Source organism: Lepisosteus platostomus, chromosome 1 (assembly GCF_059453375.1).
Source record: "Lepisosteus platostomus isolate fLepPlt1 chromosome 1, fLepPlt1.hap1, whole genome shotgun sequence".
In the NCBI taxonomy this organism is placed as follows: Eukaryota; Metazoa; Chordata; class Actinopteri; order Semionotiformes; family Lepisosteidae; genus Lepisosteus; species Lepisosteus platostomus.
The window spans coordinates 66970171-66983469 of record NC_142611.1 but is presented as its reverse complement, the minus strand read 5'-3'; the positions used below and the strand labels follow the sequence as shown (position 1 = coordinate 66983469).

At 49.3% G+C, this 13299-nt stretch overlaps 1 protein-coding gene across 1 annotated transcript; it reads left to right on the top strand.

Annotated features, from left to right (window-relative positions):
* The first annotated feature begins 478 nt into the window (after window positions 1-478).
* On the top strand, window positions 479-8139 carry LOC148678533 (glycerol-3-phosphate dehydrogenase [NAD(+)], cytoplasmic). The gene is made up of 8 exons (XM_088633754.1): window positions 479-617; window positions 3731-3908; window positions 4556-4696; window positions 4869-5007; window positions 5319-5431; window positions 5851-6087; window positions 6329-6435; window positions 7272-8139. Exons 1-8 carry the CDS (start codon window positions 574-576, stop codon window positions 7366-7368), a joined length of 1056 nt encoding a protein of 351 aa, XP_088489880.1. The 5' UTR covers window positions 479-573; the 3' UTR covers window positions 7369-8139.
* Window positions 8140-13299: the final 5160 nt, after the last annotated feature.

Genomic DNA, 13299 nt, shown 5'->3' with positions numbered 1-13299 from the left:
GAGTGGGTATTCTGGAGTTATTGTTTAGGTTGGAAACGTGATGTATTTAAAAATGTGCTCAAACATTTCAGCGATGCCGAAAAAACAATATGCAATCCAATAGTAGTATCTGTTTTAGGGACTTCTATGGTGATAAAAGTGAGAGGATCGTGTAGCATGATAGTGGAATTGTATCGGGGGGGGGGAATCAGTCCCTTGACCGAATCAGCTATCGACGCCTGAGGGCCATGCAAACATGTCTCAATGATGGGCGTCAACGCTGGGTTTGGGTGGGACGAGATCTAATTCGTTTATCTCCGGGTTTATGTTAAATTCAATCAACAGAACTGTGGCGCTTTAATCAAATGTTCCCGAGATGTGCATCTCGGCGGGGGCGGGGAAAAGGCTGCGTGACAGGAGCCGGGAAGTAGTTACCCTGCCCCTTTCAGCTCTTCAGCCAATCAGAGGTAAGGGGCGGGACTGGGGTCACTGCGACGCCACGTGCAGGGCATAAATACCTGAGTGCGCCGCTGGGTGAGTTAGATTTTACAGCATTCGGATTTGGCAGCTGTGAGATTCTGTACAAGACATACAATGGCAGCACCAAAGAAAGCCTGCATCGTCGGCTCTGGTAATTGGTAAGTAACGAGACTAAACCTTTTTTTTTCTTAACGTTTTTTCCCCCCCCGGAGCTAAGACGCTAGGTGCACGATTGCCTGCTGTTACTGGCACCTTTAATAATGCGCGATAGCTCAGTTGACGTATGAGTGGCTGTGCAGGGCGAGCCTATCCTTAGACGGAGTGCTGTCGTGCAGGAATATTTCAATGGTTTCTAGGAAAAAAGCGAGAGTACTGTAGCTGCATTTCAGTTAATGCCCAGACTGGCTAGGGAGCTAAGTCCACAAGGTGTCAGGACAGCAGGTGCAGTATACTGTATGGTAGCAGTAACAGGTCCCGCCGGTTAGCCCAAGCACCGCAGTATTCAGAAGCTCTTGGAATTACTGGTAAAAGGTTACTTATGCTTCAGTTTTAATACGGCACCGTTTTACCTACTTCACGAAAGTTAGACCTTGCACCGTCTTGCGCGGTTTAATTTATTTTAATAAAGTGAGCTTAAACTCGCTTATTAATGGAACTCAAATCTTTATAGTTATGGGACATTTGTAAGTTTGCCTTAGAAAACTTTTTTTCTGAATTTGGGATCCCTGTGGTCTAACCATTCCTCCCAACTTCTAGCAAAATTCAGTCATTAAAAAACCAGAGGGGTCTTGAAAAATGTGTATTGAATTAAAAAAAAAATCGGAAGCCTAACTGGACATACACCTTTTGGAAACTGTCCATGTCATTAATTCTGATACTAATTATCCAGTGAAGTCTTCAGTCTGTCGTGCGGAATCGTGAAGTACGGTCTTTCAAGTTTATTCCCAGTCTCCATTCTTGTCGCCGGAATCACGTGGCGTGCAAGCGAGGAGCAGGAAAAGTCCGACTGTGCGCGCATCTGTTGTGTGGAAAGCGGGGACATCGCACTGACTGCCAATGTACATTTTGACAGTCGATTATATTTGATTTCCATATTTAAGACTAAAGTTCTGTAAGCTAGGCATTCAGACTTCATGCATTGTAATATAATTAACACTTTCCGGTCATCCCGGATTTAGATCCTGAACTGCCGTTCATGCAATTTCAGGGAAATTTTTTTATTCAGAATAAGGGGATAGTTTATTATAATGTCCATTAGGGCAGTGAGGAAGGTGCTACACTACACAGACGCATTAGGCTCTGTAATCATGAGTCAATGACATGATGAGGTCAGCCACTATTTTACAGGAGATCACATTTAAAAGTGCTGTTAAATTCTTTTGGGTCCCCGTTTATTTCAGGCGTTAGTACGTGTAGCAGAGATGTAACCCAGGTTGAAGTGCAGTCTGGTAGCCAGAGCTGCTACAACATCCCTTTTATTCTGGGCTCTTCCGGGACGGTTCAGAGGCCTTTGTGCGCATCGGGTTTTTCCAAACTTCAGCAACAAAATTGGCTTTGTAAGATGTTTTAGCACAATGGGTGTCCTGTAAAGGCTGAACGCTCACAATGGCAAAGGCCTTTCGGGACACAAAGCTGCGCGCCGCCTGTCGGGACAGGCTGGCAGGCCGCCCGGGCCCGGGACAGGAGTTCGCGCAGGGCTGGCCCGATCCTGGCACCGCTGAGCCCGGAAGAGCAGAGCTCATTGTGTTGTGTGGTACTCTGTGTTCAGACGTGGGGAGGGATGGGTGAACATCTTACTCTACACTACTGGGGATTACAGTAAGAGTAATGTAGCTTGTGGATGCAGCCATTAACTTTTCTGTTTTTCACCCGTGATCCGACAGCTTTCCTAGTCCTTCCTGGGTTATTGAATCAGCTGGGGAGGGGGGGGAAACTGTGTTGCCATGGTAGCAAGGCTGGCACTATCCAACCACAGTGCAGAATCATGTCTCCTCTGTAGCAGCTGTCACCCTCCAGAGTGATTCAAGGCTGGTTTTGAAACAAACCAGTTTAATGTGGTGGTGTGTGTGCACGTGTGTGTGTGTGTCTTGGAGGGGTGGGGGGGAGGTCAAGGCTGTTTGCTATCTCTGTTGGACAGTCGTGTGTGGAACAGCGGGCGTCTCGGAGCAGACGGGGCTGCCTCTTCACAGCTGTCTTGCAGCGATTGTGTCACTGACGCTGCCCGCTCGGCCTGCGTCTGGAGGGTGATCCTGGAGGGGGCTGAGAGCTGCTGTCTGATTCGCCGACCCTGTTCCTTCTCCTGGACTAGGTTCTGGTCCAGCTTCTCATGTATCTGTAGTCTGAACTCTATTTTATAAAGGGGATCTGCGATCTCTTGTGTATTTTGAAGCCCTCCAGGTTGTTCTCAGGGTAATACAATGTACCAATCGAAATCATGTCCTACACCTTAATTTAGAAGCTAATCGGTGCTTTAGATTACCATGTCACACTGTGATGTCTCAGTCATCAAAAGGACATCATGTCATTGACCAAAAGATGGATGTATTTAGGATTTACTGTATTAGAAATTGATGACTGATATAAATGATGACTGATAATTGTAAAAGGTGGGGGTTATAATTGATAAGGAGTAGTGTGACCTTATCTACTGGTTGTGTGAGAGCAGTTAGGAGTTGAGGGCAACAGGCTGAACTGCTGCTCTGGGTAGCTGTATGCTTTTATTCAAGGCGCCTCAGTTCTGACCCACAAGAGCTGTGGTTTTCTGTAAATCTTCACTCGCAGGAGGCATTGGGGTCCGTGCCTTGAATTGATCAACAGCACAATGAGCGCCGTGATCTGTGATGAACTCCAACTTGATTGAACTTGAACATGATTGTGAGGCAAGAGTTTGATCACAGATTGCAGAATTGTCTTCCCTGCTAGCTCCAGCACCCAGCTGAAGCGATCACAAGGGGAAAAGGAGTACTAATGAACTTGTGTGTAAGAGGTGTTATTTGATCAGCATATTCCCCCTGTTGAGGCCTAGTTGTCCTCAGTTTTCCTTGCACAAGGAAGGCATTTTACGCGTGGAGAAAAATCTGAGCAGATTGTCGGCAAGAAAGTATTAAAGTAGTGGTTTGGAATAAGGCTCCTCAAGACACCTGAGCACAAGATCTTCCAGTCTGTGTTTTCTAGTTGCTGATCTTCCATTGAGAAAAAAAAAAAGAACCCATCAGCCCCTGCTGTAAATTCAAGGAATGGTGTCTGTAACTGTGGCTGCCTTCCCGCGCAGGGGCTCGGCCATTGCTAAGATTGTCGGGGCCAACGCTGCCGAGAAGGACGGGTTCAACACCACGGTGAACATGTGGGTCTTCGAGGAGATGGTCAACGGCCGCAAGCTGACCGAGATCATCAACACCGACCACGAGAACGTCAAGTACCTGCCCGGACACAAGCTGCCGCCTAACGTGGTGAGAGGTCCTACTGTGACTCCTAGCTTGTCCACAGTCTGAAGCGGGTCTTTTTTTAGAGTTCAGGCGTACTTCAACTTTAGCCAGCCACACAGAGGAGCCCAAGGTTTCCCTGCCCTTAGTGTCTCGTGCAGGTTCAGAGTCTGTGTTATGGCTGTGATGCGCGCTGTTAATGTAATACTTGCGGGCTGTGTACTGAATGGTCACCTTTGCCCTTGCTGCTATCATGCATGTGTCACTAATGGAGGGCAAAGGTAGACAGGGCTGTGTGCAGAGTGGACCTGCACATTCTTCCCTTCCTGAGATCATGGGGTGCAGAGGGCTCCGACTGAAGCCGTTTTGCAGGGTGTGAGCTTGTATTCATGCCTGAACAAAAACCGCTGCATGCAGTTTCCCTTCTTGTAACGGACAAATTAGTCTAAACCCAGGGTTTCTCTTTCCTGTGGCTGCCGAGATCAGGAATCCAGCCTTTTTTCTAGGTCCTTTTAAATTCCAAGCCAGTTTAACCCTATTTTCTCAAACTGCTGATGCCTGATGGGATGATCTGAAAGCATGCTGGATATTTCCCTGTGAGGGCCAAACTTTAGGGGTCCCGTTTTCACTTAGTGGATGTCTTACGCCTGGTCCACGAATGCCTTATCCTGCAGGTGGCCATCCCGGACGTCGTGGACGCGGCCACAGGGGCCGACATCCTGGTGTTCGTGATCCCTCACCAGTTCATCGGGAAGGTCTGCGACACCCTGAAGGGAAAGATCAAGAAGGACGCGATAGGGATCTCGCTCATCAAGGTAGATCTGATCTGCTCGGAAGTGCTAGAAGGCTGGGGGGGAGGAAGGGGAAGCTCGCTGTAATCCCGGGAGTTATAAGCGTAGAAAGCATGGAAACTGACCGCCTTCCTTAAGTAGCGCCACAACGATTTGCTAAGGCAGCTTGGCTCTAACCAGGATGTCTGTCCTGCAGGGGGTGGACGAGGGCCCCGATGGCCTGAAGCTCATCTCGGAGGTCATCCGCGAGAAGCTGGGTATCGCCGTCAGCGTGCTCATGGGGGCCAACATCGCTAGCGAGGTGGCGGAGGAGAAGTTCTGCGAGACGACCATCGGTAAGGGCCGGCAGAGAGCGATCGTGTTGCAAACCAGGCTGGAGGAACAGCACAGGGTCCCCCTTCTCAGTGCTTTATTAATGGCACAGCACGTTGAACCCACACTTCTACCAAATGTGTTCTCCTGCATGGTACCGGCATCATTTCCTTTCAATGGCACTGACTGAGAAGTCAGAGTACCCCGGTAAACTCTCTAGAACACTAGAACAGTGGGGAGAGAAAGTGAAGCAATAGTGAGGAGAGACTGGGAGGAGTGGGTGTGGGTGGCTGTATCTTTAAAAATAAATAAAATAACTGTTTTTTTTTTCCAGGCTGCAGGAACAAAGAGCAGGGAGCCCTGCTGAAGGAACTCTTCCAGACGCCCAACTTCCGCGTTACTGTGGTCGAGGAGGCAGATGTGGTGGAGATCTGTGGAGCTCTCAAGGTGAGCTTCCTTCCTCTGAGCTCCCTGACTTGCGTGCAGAGGCTCTCTCTTCCCTGTTCCAGCGATCGGCTGAGGAGGATCCATACTGATCCATGCAGAGGCTCTTGACTGTTTGGGTCTGCTGTGTAATTTACAACAGAACTGTGTTTTGGGTGGACGGAGGCAGAAAGGTGTGAGAAATGTACACTAAGAGTTGTAGGGGTTTGGAACAAGTTACTCAGTAGGCCTCAGCTTGTTTGTAACTTCTGTGGCTCTTGCTTAGCTCTGAATGGCTTGTTCTGTGCCCCTGGGGTGCTTGCCAGAAGCTGGGGTGGGCAACACAACAACACCGGGGCATACTCCCCCTGTTGGCGATGAACGTACTTGACATGTCTGGAGGCGGGGCTCCCACATGGTGAATTTATCTCTCCCCTGAGCAGAACGTGGTGGCTGTGGGCGCGGGCTTCTGTGACGGCCTGGGGATGGGTGACAACACCAAGGCGGCGGTGATCCGGCTGGGGCTGATGGAGATGATCGCCTTTGCCAGGCTCTTCTGCACCAGCAGCCAGGTGTCCTCCGCCACCTTCCTGGAGAGCTGCGGCGTGGCCGACCTCATCACCACCTGCTACGGCGGGCGCAACCGCAAGGTGGCAGAAGCCTTTGCCAAAACGGGCAAGGTAGGCCGCAGTTATTTTTTTCCGCCCCTCCTTTACGTGGACAAAGCGTTGGCTATGCCACCCCCTTACACCATGTCACCAGTTAAAAAATGTACCAAAACCCCAAAACCGCCTTAATTTGTCAACACACTCCAGCTTCCTGCATCTCCAGCCCCCGTTGTTGTTGTCTGAGATCTTGGCCTTCTTGGGCTGCAGAGACCCAGCTCTCTTCTGAACGACTGCTCTCTCCCTCCGCCTGCAGACGATCGAGCAGCTCGAGAAGGAGATGCTCAATGGACAGAAGCTCCAGGGACCCCTGACCTCCGCAGAAGTCAACCAGATCCTCAGTCACAAGAATCTCCTGCACAAGTAAGGGCCAGATCTTTATTTTTTTCTAATTTTGCTTCCTATAGGACTGAGCTAAAACTGTGTGCTTCAAGGTGTCCTTAATGGTAGCCGGCCACTTTAACCCAAATTGAAGGCAAAGGGTGGAGAATCTGTTTGCTACACCTGTCCAGTCCGTTCTACCCCTCACAGTTACCTAACCTGATTTTCCTCTTAACTGCCGCTGGTGACCTTGTGCTCTGAGCCACACTCCCCTGTCCTGAGGGATTGTTATTGCTCCTCGTTGGGTTGAGAATTCACAGACCACTGGGAACTGGCACTTTGACCTTCTACTTCCTACAGGCTGCTCTGTCACTTCAAAGCAGCAGGGCTGGGTAGCCTGTTCCCCTCTCCCGCAGTATAAAGAAGTGCCTGCTGTTCTCAGCTTGAAAAGCACAGTTTGCACGTGTTCCCTCTTGTTGTTCATTCTGAAGACGTCCTCTGAGTTGACCTGATCCGGGTCCTAATGCCCTTTTTAATACAAACCCTGCCCTATTTAACTCATCGATCGTTATCGCTGTAAACAGAAGAGCTGCCTCAGCCTTTGGTCAGTCTGAGCAAGCAATTGGCTGCTTTCAAAGTCATCATCATCAAATTGATTAAGTTTTTGTTAAAGGCAAACATTTTTTCTTGTGGAACGTCTACGAGATGTGCCTTTGGATAGTCAGGGAGTGTAGTGGGAACAGTACAGCTCTGTTATAACCCTCCCCCCAGAGTCTGTGAATTCTCTTTATCCTTCTCATGTGCTCCCTCTCACTCACACATGCTCTCCTGCGCCACCCCTAACCCTGTTCCCCCCTCCCTCCTTCCTCTCCTCCCAGGTTCCCCCTGTTCAATGCCATCTACCAGATCTGCTACAAGGGCCACCCTGTCACCGAGTTCGTCAGCTGCCTGCAGAACCACCCCGAGCACGTGTAGCGGTCCGCCGCCGGCTGCCTCGAGGAGAAGGGGTGGGGGGGGGGGGGTGAGGGGAGGGTGTCTGGTCTGGAGGGGGGGAAGGGTTCAGTCTTAAAAGTTCTCATTCTGCCAAACGCTGGGAAAGGAAGTGCGTCGACTTGTCGCGGGAATACGGTAGCATGGTGTCCACGCTGCCTCTCCGCTCCCATCATGCCACACCACGCCAATGCCAGGCCGGCCACTCGGCTTAGGGCTCGCTGACCTGGAGCGCAGGTCGGCTCAGGATTTTCTCCGCAGGGGAGGCGGGAATTCCTGGCCGCCTGAGGAAAATGAAGGGTCAGGATTTCCACTTGGGGGGAAAACGAGTGCTAATACCGAGGGCGTGAGTTGACAGGCCAGCAGACCCCACGGCTGTGTACTGTCCTCTCTCGCTCATTAACCACTTTAACTGGGAATCGCCCTTTCTGGCAAGCGGAACTTGTAAAGTGAAGACTGTGCTTGGTGCCTTTGCCTTCCACTGGCCTGGCAGATGTACGTGCTTCAGAAGTGCCTTAAACTGCTGTTCTGACCGAAGGCCCGTTCGTCCCGGACTGTTGTCAAACAGGGACTGTATTTCCCTTCGGAACATGGAGGGGGGGTCACTGTTGGCCCCCCCCACCCCCCACACCGTTCCTCAGTTGCCATGGTTACTGGCCCTGCCGTATTCCTTGCTGTTCTGGAAGAAGTGTGGTCTCTGTGTGTAGAATGTATTCCGAAATCGTTCGTTTTCAATAAATTATTTGCAATCAGTCACTACTGTCTGGTTAAGTGCTTTTTTTTTTTTAAGAACCAAATTTCCGAGCATTCCTCGCCTTGTATATGAAGGGCTTTCCCCAGCCTGTGCCCAGCGTACTGGTGCTGTGCTTTCTCTCTGGCGGCCAGTCTAGCTGTAGTAATGTGACCACTCACTCCCACGTTACATTAAACTCTTCACCTTTAGCATTTCCAGTCTGGGCTGCACTCTTTCTGACCCTGAGAGGGATTATGTGGTTTCTGACTTTCTCTGCCCCCATCTGTGGGTACAACTCCCATCTCCAAAGACTCTTTATGTGCTTTTGCTGTGGGGTACCTGGTATTTCTCTGCCAGGCAAGGCGATGGCAGGGGTTATGGTTTAAACTGGACGGGCATTAGGCAGCACTGTCTCTCTCACATACTTGGCCAAGTCGCCTGCTTGCACATTACACATCTTGTCCCCCTGCAGCTGTACAAATCCACACACTAGCTGTGCAATAAAAGCTTTCAGCCCAGTTACCCTTAACAGCACTAACCTCAGCTCCCACTGAAGTCTCCCTCCTCTGACGAGAGCCTGCTTTTCCCTGATTTCCTTTGTCTCTCGGGGGTCTTCTTTTCCTGTAGCGCTGGCTCCTGGGCTTTGGAATCCAGCTGGGTTTCTCCTTTCAAAGCTGTAACTATGGGACCGATGGGTGCTGGTCAGCTTCGATTGCAAGGTGTAACTTCACCCAGGCAAACAGCTCTGTAGACCTGAAGGAGACTTGGACGCCCTTCAGTGTTCTGGTCTCTGAGGACAAGAGCAGGGAACCACTGGTGGAAAATTAACTCGAGAACAGGGTGCCAGAGGTCTGCAGGTTTACACTCTGACTTGGCTCTGAATGAGTTTATTTGCTTAATCTGAGCGATTTAACAAATTCTCTTTAGTTCTTTGCACATTGGAGTTTAAAAAGAAATGTAGAAACACTCTAGACACCCAGGGCCCTGCAGGACCTGGACTACACATGCCTGCCCTAGGGATAAATGAACTTGCCATCGTGCGGGCTCTTGTGGTGATTCTGGGGTGACTCTCTGCAGCCACGCTTCGCACTGAAGCACAGCAGTAGATCCCTGTTTTTTGTGTCAAACGGGTGATCTGGAAGGATACCCCTGTCCTGCTCCCTGCTCCGAGTCCAGCCTCCCTGCTGAGATTGCCGGAATACTTTCTGGGTCAAGCGCTGCGCCAGGCTTCTATTAATAAACCAGTCTGTCAGGTCAAAGGCAGAGCTATAATAAACCAGGAGGAGCTGGAGGAAAGCAGTAGGTGGGGAAAAGTCTATACTTCTCCGTGTCCCTTCCTGCCAGGGTACGAACTGTGGGTACAGGTGGAGTACCCCAAGGTCTGATCTCACCGTACAGTTTTTTTAACCCCCCCGCCTCTTGTGTATCTGAAGTATCTGGTTTCCGCTGCAGTAGGCCCTATGCCTACGGGCTACATGAAACCATACAAAGGTTTCATTTGCCTAAGTCCCACTCCTTGGATCTTGGGAACTTCTGTTCGAAACCATGCCGGGCGAGGTTTCTGCCAAAATCTGCGCTCGGATTGGTTTGAATCCATGGTGTCCCTTTTCTGTTCTGGGAGTTTTTTGGGGGACCCATCTTCAGATGTCTAAAGAGTCCACTCAGGTTTACAGATTTAGTGAGAGAGGCAAATACAGTGTTAGAGAATTTGAAGGTAGAAAAGAATGGTGAAAGTTAACAGGGAGCCAAGCTGTTGCGTCTTCTCAGTGCTCTGCCATTACCCCATTTCTGTAGGTCCTCAGGCCCATTTTTAAGAAATGTAAATCCTTTTGGGTTTCTGTGGGTTACTTTCAGTATACACCAGCTGCCTGTAACAGTTTCACTGCCGACGCCTGGCTTGTGCCAGAGATCAGCAGTTCATGTCTACTGGTCTCCACCTGACAGCGTAGGTCACAGGGGTTCAACATCACAGGAAGCTGTTTGATCAGAATCAACTGAAAATTGGACAGCAGGCAATGGTTTTAATTCTGTAGCCAGTCTTGAGTCTGTGTGTCAATCACGCATGGGTACACTGCATGCCTGCTTGGAACGCCTTCAGTGTTTTCGGCCACAGATGTCCTGCACAGCTGTATCTATCTGCCAAAATGAGGAATCTTTGAATTTGCATGGGACACAGGAAACGTCTAAACCCTGCTGTCCTGGTGGTCCCCACACCTGCTGGCTTTCAGTCCATCACCCCTTCATTAGACTACTGAAGCCTCACTTGATCTAAGAAGAACGATTGGCATTTTGCTCCTAGTCACAGGTTTGGGATTTTATTTCACTTACAATATATAACCATTAAAGCTCCAATGTGTTCAAGAGCAAACTTTTCAATGAATCTTATTATTAAGGCCATGAAGGGTTTGATTGTGTTAGTGAGGGCTGGGCTGGAACATGAGCCAGCAGGTGTGTGGGTCACCAGGGGCAGGACGGGGAGCCACGGCTCTAAACCTTCAGAGGCTGCAGAGACTTTCCTAAGGAACTCACTCTGGTGCTCAGTCTCCATTCATCCATTTTCAGCCGCTCTTTCTAATTCAGGGTTGCAGGGACACTAAGCAGGGTACACCCAGGATAGGACGCCAGTCCCTTGCAGGGCAGACAGACACACACTCACACCAGAGCCAATTTTCCCAGGAGCCCATTAACCTAATAATATGTCTCTGGACTGTGGGAAGAAAATTGGGGCGCCTGGAGGAAACCCACGGGAACATGAGGAAATTATACAAACTCGATGTAGATGCAGCGATGTGCGCCACCGCGCCACCCGTGCTCAGACTCGTTTTACGTAAGTGTAACCTGAGCACTGGGGTGAAAGGCTAACAGACGTGACGTAGTATGAGGTCAGGTACGTGGTCTGAAATGGCTCTTGGGTCTGCGAACCCAGCGCAGAGACGCCTTGAAAATGGCCATTAGTGAAAAAGTCCATGAACAGAATTTGTTACCTGTTTGTGACGACTGTATTATTAAGAAACCTCCCGCACTACGGCCTTACACACAACTGGATGCAAATCAAATGTTTTTGTGCTGCCCTCTAGTGGATTTATGCGTGGACCGACTACTGTATACTTGTTGAAAAAGAAAAATCACGCGTTTTCACCATTCGGACCCCTTACACTTCATTGACAACGAATTATAAAACGGATAGTTCCGACCCTGAAAGCTGATTGTCTGATAATCTGATATACGCACACCCCAGAAGGAATTTCGACTTTTTACTGTGATAAAGAAATAACAATGCGCTGGCTGACAAATAACGGTCAATAAAATCGATCGCATGGGCTTTTAAAGACTTCTTAGCGTAGACAGGAAAGGCTACATAGATTAGATAGATACACGAAGGAACCAATGGGCGTCAATTATCTTGCAACAATGTTGCAAAGAATACGTAGAGCAGCTGGAACATACATTTACACCAACCACTGCCTTCGTAGCACAATGGTGCAGAAATGATCAAACGCTCGGTTAGAAGCAAGGGAGATTGTAAGTGGACATAAAAACGAGAGTTCACTAAGGAGTTATTGGAAACCCGATTTCACTGACGGAAAGAGCTGGAGTGCTATCCTGACAGACACCGAGACCAGCAGCAGTGGGAGCGTGAAAAAGAGAATGCCTGACGAACTAGGGATTGGACAGTTTTTCAATGCTTTTGCGATCATTGGAAATGTTCAGATAAATGTGCAAAAGAAATAAAAAAGGTCAATTATTCCTTTATCATATTGGCTAGCTAATGTCCTCTCTTTGCTAGTTAGTAATGGCTGTCTTTCTGCGTTGCGTAGCAACGAGGGACTATATTCTCTGGCGGAGGAACGTAAACAGCTTAGTTTTCGTGTCAATTTTTTAAAATTCATTCTATACAGCAACCGTTTTATAAAGCAATAAGGCGCTTGACGCCTGTGCTATATCGCGAATATAGTCACAGTTAAAAGGGTTGCCGGTAGACGGCATAGCACGGTTTCTCACGGTGCCGTATTGCTTAACCAACTCATCCATTCTGCTCAATTCTACATCTGGCGGATTCATGTGTAAGTCTACGAGTAACATCTGTCCTTCTATCCCATAAATAAAAGTCAGTTTCTCAAATTGTAACTTGATGAGCGTATACTGCCCTCTGTTGGTAGAAAGTGCCATGGAGGACACCCAAAACTATAACCCCAGGGGTTACCTGGGACCTGCGTGACTGTCAAGCCTCACCCAGGTGGGTGACGTGGATCTCGGGGTGTTATGTAGAGAGCTTTGGGATTCTTTGGATACTTATATATGTTTACATACCGCATACAGTGTTGTCATTATTAAACAGCAACGTAGAATAGTGTTATTATTCTACGTTACATCTGTTGTGCACGATTCTATTTTCGGCAATGCAACAGTTTTAGCTTTTGCCGTTAGAGGGAGCGCTTTCCAAAGGTACTTGTTGAACCTAAACTAAAAGAGGAAATTTTTTTTTTAGATTGGAACAAAACTCGCCTTGACTGGGAAAAACTGCCCTGTTCTTTCAAGAGGTTTTCCATCCTTTGTAGAGGAAAGATATATCTGTCCTTTAACCTTTTAACCAGTAGTGTAATCATTTTCGTTTGAAACAGGGATGGTTATGCAGATGGATTGTTTTGCAAATTTGAGGCGACTCGATGCAATCCGGTTCTGCAATGCCTCATTAGCAGTTTTATTTAATTATGAAAGCTCGGATCACGGCACACATGGCGCCAGGCGTGGATACGCTTCTGCGAACATCCACACAACACCAGCTGGTGATCCTCCGACCACCCTTAGTGGGGCGCAGAGAGTCGGGAGTCTAAAGTACACCCTGAGACAACCACGTAAACGGGGTGTTGAACTTCCAAGATGCCAATTACTCTAGCCCAGTCTTCGCAAATTCGGAGGAACCTGAGGAAAACCCGCGCTGATGAGCACATGCAAGCTAGACACAGCACATGTGCCAGCCCGACATCAAACCCAGGACCCAGGCGAGTAGCCCGGCTGCCACCGTGCAAGCCGGCAGGTAGCGGCGCTGTGTGATTCAGCGCTGCGTCCGCCGATGTCACGGGACTGTGGCTAAACCGTCCACCGAGAGGCGCTCACCGCTCCGGTGTTGATCTCGCCGGTGCGCCGTCGCGGTTGGCGGCGGACTCGGCCAGAGTCTGGGA

Bases quoted from the DNA above. Each gene is read 5' to 3' on its own strand.
- LOC148678533 (XM_088633754.1), top strand. From the start codon at position 574: ATGGCAGCACCAAAGAAAGCCTGCATCGTCGGCTCTGGTAATTG. The intron at 5,008-5,318 runs GTAAGGGCCGGC...TTTTTTTTCCAG, and splicing joins GTTCTGCGAGACGACCATCG to GCTGCAGGAACAAAGAGCAG. The intron at 6,088-6,328 runs GTAGGCCGCAGT...CTCCGCCTGCAG, and splicing joins CCTTTGCCAAAACGGGCAAG to ACGATCGAGCAGCTCGAGAA.